Source organism: Rhizopus delemar, genomic scaffold (assembly GCF_000149305.1).
Source record: "Rhizopus delemar RA 99-880 supercont3.49 genomic scaffold, whole genome shotgun sequence".
NCBI classification, from domain to species: domain Eukaryota; kingdom Fungi; phylum Mucoromycota; class Mucoromycetes; order Mucorales; family Rhizopodaceae; genus Rhizopus; species Rhizopus delemar.
In genome coordinates this window covers 1-10,929 of record NW_027137875.1, presented here as the reverse complement: position 1 = coordinate 10,929, position 10,929 = coordinate 1, and the positions used below count along the sequence as shown (strand labels likewise).

Genomic DNA, 10,929 nt, shown 5'->3' with positions numbered 1-10,929 from the left:
GTAAAGTTTTGAGTTTTTCAACATTTATTGTTTCTTCTTTAAACTCAATCTGTCGCATGCTCTTGGTATAATCTTTAAGATCATTTACCTTTCTATTGAACATAACTTCAAATGGTTTTAAACCATGCAATCTTGAAATATATTGGTTCATTACATAAGCAGTACCATCAACATACATATCCCATGCTTCATTGTATCCTTCCAACATTTTAATTATAATTCTTTTTGCTGAGCCTACACTAGCTTCAGCTACTGAATTGCCTGTTGGTGTATAAGGTAGAGATAAGGATTCTTCTACACCCATATGATCTTTTATTGCCTTTAATAGCTTATTTTTGAACTCAAGTCCGTTATCGTGAATTAAACACTTTGGATAGCCGAACATCGAGAATACTTGTACCAAGGCTAATGCTACATCTAAAGCAGACTTTGTTTTAATCGCCCTCAGCACAACACAGGATGGTTGTACCTTTGATGCCGTCGGACTTTAAAATTTCCAATTTCCTTATTTGGAAATCGATAATTTTCGGAATATGAGTGACACAATCGGTAGAATATCATAAAATGATGCATGTCGTTGTCCAGAATGGATAAGGTGTCGTCTTTGTATGTAGAGGGTCGCATGTTCGACCCTTGTGTGTGTCATTTTTTTCTGAAAGTTTTAGCAGTCCTTTTTTATGTCTGAGTTCTTGCTTTTTGTGACTTAACTATTTTAAATAAATTTTTTTTTATTTCGCGTTTCCCCCCTGTTTTTTTTCCCCCTTTTTTTTTCTTCCCTTTTTACATCTTTCAAATTAAAGTTAGTATATCATGTCTTTTATCAATATCTCTACCGCAAACTACACCAATCCTGCTGGTATTCATCGTCAAAGACCTGTTACTTCCCCCAACAGCCCTATTGTTATCGTTGATTCTGATGATGAAGTAGAAGAAATGCATTTAGAAACCGAACAAACTTCAGATTTGGATGTAGCAGTTATTTCTATCAATAATGATGATAACGAAGAGTTATTGGAAATAGAAGCTTTCGAAGTTGACGATGAGGCACATAATAGTAATCTTTTGCCGGATAATTGGAGCAGAGGTCAAAATGTTCCCATTATGGCAACCAGAACTTTTTTTTTAACTTTTGGAACTGAAGAAGCGTGCATGCAGTAAGTATAAAAGTATAACAAAGCACACTTGTATACAATATTAATAACTCTTTTTTTTTTTATAAATTAGGTTTTTTATTAACAACGGAATCTATTATGGAAGCAACACAGTGTACCGTTGTAATGGTGATGAAGGAAGCGTCATGTATTTGGAGCAAACAGGAAGTGTTCCACGTTGGAGATGCAATGGAATCATAGTTAATCAGGAAACTGGTGAGAAATGCTGCAATGGACGTCAAGTTGCTGTACGAAATGCTTCCTTTTTTAGTAATCGCAGCTTACCAGCCTATGATGCGCTCTCCATTCTTTACTTTTGGAGCTTGAAAGTACGACGAATGACAATTTCTACCATGGTTGGATGTTCACCAAAGGCAGTACGAGAAACTTTAAAAGATTGGTACCAAGTTTTACAAGAAGATTTACAGCAGAACGACTGCAAAATCGGAGGTTATGATGTGGATGGAAATCCAATCGTGGTAGAAATCGATGAATCAAAGTTTGGTAAAAGAAAATATCATCGAGGACATCGTGTGGAGGGTGTTTGGGTGGTAGGTGGTGTTGAAAAAACACCTGAACGAAAGTGTTTTCTTGTGGTAGTAAATAATAGAAACACTGAAACGATGGATACAATCATTCGAAATTATGTTGCCAATGGTTCCATAGTACATACAGATTGTTGGAGAGCATATGAAAATATGGTAAACCTTGGAATGAACTTGGTACATCGAACTGTCAATCACAGTGTGACATTTCGTGACGGTGATGTCCATACCAACACCATCGAGGGTAAGCTTAAAATTGGAGTGTAGAAGTGTTTATAGGTCTAGTTAATAAAATCTTTTCAGGAACTTGGAATGGAATAAAAATTAATGTAACTCCTGCCCTTAGAACAAAGAAGATGGTACCTTGGTTGCTTATCGAATTTATTTGGCGAAGAAAGCACCACAACGATATCTTTGGTGGTATAATTGATTGTCTTAAAAATGTTAGCTTTGATCGAGCTCAGCGTAATCCAGCATGGTTAACTGAGCTTGCTGTAGAATAATAATAACAATAAAAAAAAATTAAACAAAGCTCAATAAAAATGTCCTCAATAATGTTACGTACAGAGAGCAAGCATTGTTAATATACTTCGACAAAAAATATCCAAAAGCATTACTATAATCAGTTAAATAAAAGAAAAGCCTATACAAAAAAAGAATGCACAAAGGAATCAATTCAAAAAAAAAATAGCTCCCACATAGACACGCCTGCAGCATCGGAACAAAAATACCGATTACATGTTTCGAACAGGCGACCTCTTCCGTCGGAAGTAGACACTCTAGCCATTCCGGACAGCGACTTGCATAATTCGACTGTATTTTGTTGACGAGCTGATTCATATTCAAAAAATTGTTGATTTCCAAATAAGGAAATTGGAAATTTTAACGTCCGACGGCATCAAAGGTACAATTAACCGAGCATATTCCGGTCTGCACCCTAGGGAAGAGCGTGACGAACATACTGGTGAGATACTTGACAACACAAGCGCCTACAATGATGGCAACTTCTTCTTTGCTAGACATCAGGTTGTCAACCATTCCTTAGACTTTGCCACGGTAGATCAAGTCCAAGGTAACCAAGGCTCATTTTCTGGTTTGCCCATATCGGGAAAAATTCATACCAACATGATTGAAAGTATGTGGGCTCCTCTAAAAGCATTTATCAAGCCTCGTAATCGAACCAAAGAGAACTGTTACAAGCGCATCCTGGAGTACCTTTGGCGAAGCGAAAATGCAGGTAGTGTAAAGCAGTGCTTTGAACGTATGATTCGTGAGGTGGCAATGGATTCGAATACAGCTCAACAGTCTGCTGAAACTGAAAACTGGTTTACCCGCGGTGTTGATGGCAATTCGCCTTCTGTGTCAGCTCGAATTGCAGCTAGAGATGCTCGCCGTTTTGAAGCATGGGTAGAACGTCGTCGTGCCCGCGATGCTAGGGAATTGTTAGAAGAAGAAGCGATACTATCGGACAATGACAGCATTATTGGTGGCCCAGATGGTGAGGTCATGCAGGATCATATTCTTGAAGCACGAAGCAGTTTGGGTCAGTCTGGCATTCAAGGTTCTATTGCTGCAGATAATGGTGAAGCAGGAGTCCCCAGCCCAGCAGCTATTCGTTCGATCGGTAGGCCTAGAAGTGAACGTCGATCAGTAGGCAGACCAAGAGCTGTTGCACCTTCTGTCAGTAATCACCCTGGTAGTGGCAGGCGTTCAGTTGGTAGACCAAGAGCTGGAAATCGATCTGTAGGAAGGCCTCGACGTGGTTGAAGTCTAAGCGATCGTTTCTCTAATCATTAAAGAACCAATGTATAGCTTTTATTGAATTAAATATGGTTTAAATTTTATGTTATTTTTCTTTAATGGGGGTAAAACCTTATTTTTTGTTTTTTGAAAAAACTAATGTTCAAGTTTTATGATAATAATTAAAATTAAACCTGATATTTTAAAAAATTTTGCTCTATTTATAAAATTGAATTTATAATATAATATAAAAATGACTATTAATACTTCACTTGAAGATGAGATTAATAATGAAGTAAATAAAATTATTATTAATAATTGGAGTTTTTTGGATTATAATTGGCCTATTATAAGTTATGAATATAAGCATAGAACAGAAATAAAACATATAAAAAATATTAAAGAAATCAAAAAAGAATTAGTTAAAAAATTAGGATATATATCTGTATTTTTCTTCTTAGTTGTTTTATACACTAGTAAAGAATATCCTGCACCATATTTTGAAGTAGAAAAAGGGTTATTTTTATTATATCATTTGGTGTCCGGTGTATCAGGTATAGATATAAATAAGTTTCTTCCACAAAGTAGCTTTCATAAATATTATAAAAAGTTTTGGATGGATGAAGATAACTACAAAAGAATAAATAAAATTATTAATGATTCATTAGAAAATATGTTTTCTTCAATAAGATTAAGAATTTTATCTGCATATAAACATAATCCACCACTTTTTAAACACGTAACATTAATTATTGATGGTCACGATTCCAGAATTAACTATGTTGATACAGATATAAAAAGAGAAAGACTATTTTCATATAAGTTTAAAAAAAATGGAATAAGAACACAAATAATTTCTGATGTTAATGATATGATAATTTATATTTCAAAAAGTGATTTTTGTGCTGATAGTTCTGATGGAAGCATGTTTTTAAATATGAAATTATATAGAAAAATAAATAGTTATGATGTTTTAGCAACAGATGGTGGATATACTTTATTTATAAACCAATTAATAGATTTATCATCAGAAAAAGGATTTAATCTAAATAATAATAATTTCATTTATCCTATACGTAAAGAAGTTAATTTAGATTTATCATCAGATGAAAGGCACTTTAATGATGTTTTTGGTAGTTTTAGATCCAAAATTGAAGCACAATTTTCAGATATTGGAAATAAGTTTTTAAGATTTAGTAACAGTAACTCAACTGCTAAAATAGATAATATTAAATTTTATAATTTGCAATTCAAGACAGCTTGTTTGTTAAAAAATATACAAAAATTTGTAGAAATATTTAATATTAATATACAATCGCATCACAAATTATGGGAATCAGATAATTTTGAATTTCCTTTTAAAGAAAAGTTAATAGATATTGTAATTAGTAATTCTATGGAACAGTCAAAAAGAAAAGATGAAATGTTAGAGTTACAAAAAAGTTTTTTAGAATTTTCAATTGATAATAATATGATTATTGATGAATTTAGTGATGATAGTAATAATGATAATAATAAATTAAGTTCAGATGAAGATGTTCCTAAATTTAACGAGAAAAAACGAAAAAGAAAAAAGAAAGGAAAACAAAAAGTTATTAGTATTGATAAAATTAGAAATATATCTAAAAATAATTCATATGAAGTTGAAAAAATTGTAAATCATGTATTTGAAAATAATAATTATAAATTTTTAATAAAATGGAAAGATTACAGTGATGTAGATAATACTTGGATTACATTAGAACAATTTAATGAAAAAGATATGTTAAATAAATATATGAAAGAACATAATTTAGTTTAATATAAAAATTGTAATATTCCTTTTTTAAAAAAATTAAAAACACATTATTATTTATATTAAGCTTTTTGAATCCTAATCGCAAATAGGTTAATATGACAATTAAATAAATTCGAACTCCGATATTGTGGAGAATAATTCATCATCTAAATATATTAGAAATGTAAAAATACATTTGATTACTAATCAAAAAATAAAAAACCTAAAAGGTTCTTTTATTTCAATCTCCGATTGATGTATTTTAATTTTTTCGTCCTATTTTAGGAATAAACCTATTTCTACAAATGGGATTCTAATAGAAGTAGAAAAAAACTTTTCAATATATTAAAAATAGATATTTTTATAAATACTATAAACAAATAGTCTGTTAATAATTATTATTTTATAATATGAAAAACATAAATAGACATTAACAAATTTGTATAATATCTATAATTTATATTTTACATATTTTTTACTCGTATATATATTATAACATTTAAGTTAATAAAAATTAATTGATTTATATACATTTTTAATAAAATCATTAACATAAGCATAATGTTTATTCCTCAATATGGTGACTTTTTATGATAATCTTCTAGCTTTTATGCTTTGAAACAAATAAAACTTTATAAGTGAACACAATACTTAACATGGGTATGTCCTTTTTTTGTATGTGCATATTCAATACGCATCAACAAGCTTTGTATTGGAATTATAATGTTATTGTGGAATAGGCGTGTTATTTCTCTCGATTAATAAAAGTAATAAATGAGTCGAAAAATCGATGAGTCTCTTGAACCTCTTTATTAAGTAAGGACGAGAGAGAGAGCCCATTCAATACAAACTACGTCTTAGAATATAATAATGTGATTTAGGGTCCGAGGTAGTACGGTATAAATTGTGTGGGCTGTTTATCGTATATAGCACTTTGGGCTATATATGATATACAGTCAAATTATTAGTTGAAGAATCTTTTGAGTGATCTCACACGACATTAAGAAAATTATTAAGGTAAATACGACAGTTATAAAGAAAAATCCCACTTTGTATATTGAACAACTAAAACTGACGGTCTACTACGTTGATAAGGTAAAGCTGTGACTTATTCCCCAAGCGTTCCTACATTATACTTTACATCTTTAAAAGCTTGACTGTTTAAGAATAATAATGCTTCAACGACACGGTGATGATATATTAGCGAGTATGTTTCTCAATAGAGCTCTGTATTCTTCATGTTTTGACAGGACAATAGGATACTGTCTTATGGCACCGGGTTAAATGTTCACAGGTTGGGTTAAATAAGAGTTGATTATGATAATTAGTAACTACGTTTAATAATATGTCTCTGTTCATACATAAGTAGTTGGTTAATAAGATTAGTATATATAATTGTTCCTCTGCGTGTCAAATTATATCGGTGGTAGCTATCTTTAGTTATCTAATCTCAGATGTCGTATTTACCCCATTAAATACTTATTATTCGTATGAGATTACTCAAATCTTATATAAAAAATAACAAGTACTGGATACATAATATTATATATTACATATTCTCTAAGACTCATTTACAATATTAACCATATACAATATTTATATTATTCAAGTTCAATACTAAAATTGACCTTGAACTCACTTCGGTCCCTGAATAATCTTATTTCCTATATAAAGGCGTAGTTTGATTAAATGGGTTCTCGCGAGCGTCTTGAAATCTAATAAAGAGGTTACATAGAGACTCATTCACTAGTTTTTCAAGCACTATCTCCTTTTAATTCTCAAATTTTTATCTGCAAATATCTCATCAGATCGTACTCGAGCTAATATAAGCACTCTTCAAATCGTTCTTCAATAAAAACATTGGACTGTAGCACCATCGCTCAGTCTCGTCAATTTTTGTTGTTTCTATTTTTATTGCTAAAGCACTTTGTTGTAGAACAGAGTCTGATCATAACGGACATTGAATAATCACAACTAAAAGAAGTATATTAAAATTGATAAAAGATAATAATTTAAATCTTTATTAAATAAAATATACTCTTCTTCTTTTTATATAAAACTATCACTGTTAAATTCATTCTATAAAGTAAACATGAACAATAAATAAGTCATGATCTTTACTATTCATCATTTCTGTAAATGAATAGTAATGGATCAGGTACCTAGTCAAACTTGATCTGACTGGAGGCATTTCATATAAATATATCTTTCCTCTCAATGAAGACGGGACAACTCTCCCAGATCAGGACTATGTAAAAGATACGATGCAAGGAGATTCCGGGCCGGGTATTTGTCCTACCTAGATGCCAAATATAGCAATCGATGCAAATAATTTTTCCGCATCGAATGGTGTTACTTTCGAGGCAGTCACGTTTAAACTCAGAGAGATATGGCGCTTGCAACACGAAAAAACCTCTTTTGAGCTGACCCCACAAAAACGATGCGGAGGGATTACTCTACCAATATTTGTACAACATCAGCAAGGCAGTACCGCAATCGATGCAAATAATTTTTTCCAATCCAATGGCGGTACTCATAGATCTCTCACTGTAACACACAAGGAGGTACAGGCTTTTAAAGACGAAAAAACCCCCTGGTCGGACGGACATTATGCTACCAGAAAGGATTACAAGCCGAATTCTTGTCCTACCAATATGACAAGCTTATCCATAGGTAGAAACAGTGTTTCCGCATTTAATGATGGTATTTACAAGGTGATCACATCGAAACTCAGCTTGGTATCCGTCTTAAAGCGTGAAAAAAGTGCTTTTGCTGATGGACAAGAAATTGTACAAGTAGACTGCAATCTGAATATTGTTTCTAGTTACACTTAAGGTATTCTGAGAATCTCAGATGATATTTCTACATTGATTGCTCATTCTATTAAAGATTGCCCTTCGTAGTATCTTACATAACAATCGTAACATTACCCAGTTGTCATGTAATGAAAAAAATGACTGAACAATAATAAGGAAAGAGTGTAAGTCCTGCATGAGACTGGTTTATATTTCAGTTTAATGTAAACTAAAAATATTCTAATTGAAGTCAGATATTTATATCTTATTGAATGAATGGCTTGATATCTTCTACTGTAAGCGTTCGTCTAATCTTCAGATACTTTAGCAAGTGTTATTCTAATTATGATTATGAAAACTTTTCATTTGTTCTTTTTTATGTTTGTGATAGATTATCTTTTATTCTGTGGATTCCTCACTGATTTGAATAGCGTTATTTCATCTATGTGAGATCAGAAGAACTCATGACATTGGATTAGATTTCTAACAATAGGAAAAAAAAATTATTACTTTAGTTGATACTTAACGAAGTGTTGTAAGCATAGTTATTTTCTACACGACTCCAGCTGAATTATAATAAATAAAGATACGCAAAAGATTAAATTATGATTAAACAATTCTACACTTTTCCAAATTTAGAACAATAAGATCAGTATTCGTCATCCTAGAGAGTTTAATCAATTGTCAACCCCAAAAGTAATTAGATCAAAGTTAATTGACTGGTTATTATTTCTATTGTTCAATTTCAAATGCATATATTAGAACATCGACAAGCTTTAGCTTAATCATTGGTTCTTCAGCACGACATCGTTACCGAACCTATATCCTTTATAGCTACGCTCACAAAGAATATAAATAGATGCCAACTTTTGATCCATAAAACGGGGCTCTTTTACAATATAAAGAAATCTGCAATAAAGAAGGATTTTAATCTTATATTGCTACTATTGTTTTTTTTTGTTACTGTTTTTTTTGCTGCGTTTTTTTATTTTTGTTGTTGTTTTTATTGTTTTTTTTTTTGCTTTATTTTTTTTTAACCTTACGACTACAACACAAAGAACCATCATTAATATAAAGCATACTCTAGAAGAATGCATTAACCTGAAATTAATCATTGTTGTGATATTTGGGATGGTGCGTACTCGATTGCAGTTCAAAATAAAGTAAAACTTGAAACTTGATAATTGATGATTTATTTGAATTTTTTTATTGAGTGAAGACAGACGAGAGAGCCCATTAAATCAGACGACGTCTTCATAAATTTAGTAATCAAGGAACCATAGCTACAAAGTATGAGTTACTAAAGTTAGCTGTGCATATTGAAGGATATATATCAGTAGCCTTTTATAAAAATAGTTTTAAATTATATAGAATGGAGATATTGATCAATTGCACTCAACATTTAAGTGTAATAACAAAAATACGACATACATAATCTTATTTAACTTATCTTATACAGTGGCTACCAAAACCGTTCGCACAAAACGTACTTTTTCCTTTCTGAATCTTTTGTGACCTATTGCGCATAAAAGATACCATATCTAATACATATTTCCTAAGAGTACAAACTCTTGGCTTTCTGATGAAGTATAAAATGTCACCCTATGCGCACCCTAACTCGTACTACGGAGAATCAAAACTCAAAGGCACATTCGAACGGTTTTGGGGCCACGCTTGAGGAATTCTTCGATTGCGATAAACGCAGTCACTGCACCCTCCAATTCTTCCAGAACTTTCGCTGCTTACTAATTCACCACTGCGCATTATTTTTTTGTCTTTTTTTCTTTGTCATTCGCACATTCTCATTTCGACATCTCGACATCTACCAAGTAATTACCCAACATGCAACCATTAAGAGAAGATCGCAAGAACACTATCGAGTTTTACCTTCGTCAAGGTTTTTCTTATCATAAAATTGCAAAGTTGGATCTATGAAAGATTTACCGTCCATCTACTATATATATATATATACAAACTCCGCGTGCGGAGTTTGGTATGATTAATATGGTAATTGGGGTCACAGAACACGATTACATCATTTTTAAGCGGAGTTTATTAAGCCAAAATTGGCCAGTTGCGAGATCTACTAAGAACAGTCATTTTTTCTTCCTTGTTCATTACTTCACTCAAGAGGGATGACAAGTAGAAGGTCATGAAAAAAGTCCGGACCGAGATACGACTTCTGCAGGTCGAGAAAAACAGCTCCAAAAACCAAAAATTGTATGACAAAAAGGCTTGCGAAACGAGAATCGGCAAATCAACATTTGTGGTTGTTGGGTTATGCTAATGGCTTCTCATTCTAAAGGCGTTGGTTCGATTCCCGGTAGACGCTCAGCAAACATAGTCTACTTTTTGCATTATTTTTGGGTCTAAGTAACATTATTTTTTTTGGAAATATCAAAAGTTTTCGGAAAAATTTTATCGGTTCTGTATGGTAAAACGAATTCCCGTTGCGGAGATGCTGCCTATCTATCGGCTGATTTCGGACAGATAACAATGTAACGAAAATGGCAATGAAGATGCACAGAGATTAGCCGAGTCAAGTCAAAAAGATAAAAAAAATTAAAAAAATGAAAAAGTTAAAAAGATAAAAAATGTCGAAAATATAAAAAAGGTCAAAAAAATAAGAAAAGCTAAAAAGAAAAAAAAATATTATACATATATATACTGTAGCGGACAAAACTGGTGCACAAAAATGAAAATCAGTATTGCATCTCCGCCATATGTCTGCGACTTTTGTGGCATATACCATCTGAAAGGCAGTCTAAAAGATACATTATGATATGCAAACGGGAACTGTGTCGGACATCCCTCAGGGATAAGATCATTTTTAGTGATTTTTTGAATATTTCAATTTTCGCCAAAAATATAGTACTTGTCTAGCCTTACATCAATTTTCCTCATATCTCTCCCGTTGCTTC

General features: G+C 32.0%; 6 protein-coding genes across 6 annotated transcripts; 4 read left to right on the top strand and 2 right to left on the bottom strand.

The window, feature by feature from the left end:
- Nucleotides 1-88: 88 nt before the first annotated feature.
- RO3G_17381 (uncharacterized protein) lies at nt 89-304 on the bottom strand (the record flags this gene model as incomplete). The annotated part of the gene is made up of 1 exon (XM_067671965.1): nt 89-304. A coding segment is annotated over one exon (216 nt), but the record flags the coding sequence as incomplete, so codon positions are not given.
- Nucleotides 305-810: 506 nt separating this feature from the next.
- Nucleotides 811-2,199, top strand: RO3G_17380 (uncharacterized protein; the record flags this gene model as incomplete). Its single annotated transcript, XM_067671964.1, has 3 exons — nt 811-1,154; nt 1,225-1,940; nt 2,000-2,199. The coding sequence occupies 3 exons, from the start codon at nt 811-813 to the stop codon at nt 2,197-2,199; spliced, it is 1,260 nt and encodes a 419-aa protein (XP_067528065.1).
- Nucleotides 2,200-2,821: 622 nt separating this feature from the next.
- On the top strand, nt 2,822-3,463 carry RO3G_17379 (uncharacterized protein; the record flags this gene model as incomplete). Its single annotated transcript, XM_067671963.1, has 1 exon — nt 2,822-3,463. One exon carries the CDS (start codon nt 2,822-2,824, stop codon nt 3,461-3,463), a length of 642 nt encoding a protein of 213 aa, XP_067528064.1.
- Nucleotides 3,464-4,373: 910 nt separating this feature from the next.
- On the top strand, nt 4,374-5,237 carry RO3G_17378 (uncharacterized protein; the record flags this gene model as incomplete). The annotated part of the gene is made up of 3 exons (XM_067671962.1): nt 4,374-4,422; nt 4,456-4,638; nt 4,729-5,237. The coding sequence occupies 3 exons, from the start codon at nt 4,374-4,376 to the stop codon at nt 5,235-5,237; spliced, it is 741 nt and encodes a 246-aa protein (XP_067528063.1).
- A 2,630-nt stretch (nt 5,238-7,867) lies between these two features.
- Nucleotides 7,868-8,458, top strand: RO3G_17377 (uncharacterized protein; the record flags this gene model as incomplete). The annotated part of the gene is made up of 3 exons (XM_067671961.1): nt 7,868-8,008; nt 8,259-8,304; nt 8,400-8,458. 3 exons carry the CDS (start codon nt 7,868-7,870, stop codon nt 8,456-8,458), a joined length of 246 nt encoding a protein of 81 aa, XP_067528062.1.
- An 819-nt stretch (nt 8,459-9,277) lies between these two features.
- RO3G_17376 (uncharacterized protein) lies at nt 9,278-10,108 on the bottom strand (the record flags this gene model as incomplete). Its single annotated transcript, XM_067671960.1, has 4 exons — nt 9,278-9,349; nt 9,499-9,524; nt 9,896-9,937; nt 10,096-10,108. The coding sequence occupies 4 exons, from the start codon at nt 10,106-10,108 to the stop codon at nt 9,278-9,280; spliced, it is 153 nt and encodes a 50-aa protein (XP_067528061.1).
- Between the last annotated feature and the right edge of the window lie 821 nt (nt 10,109-10,929).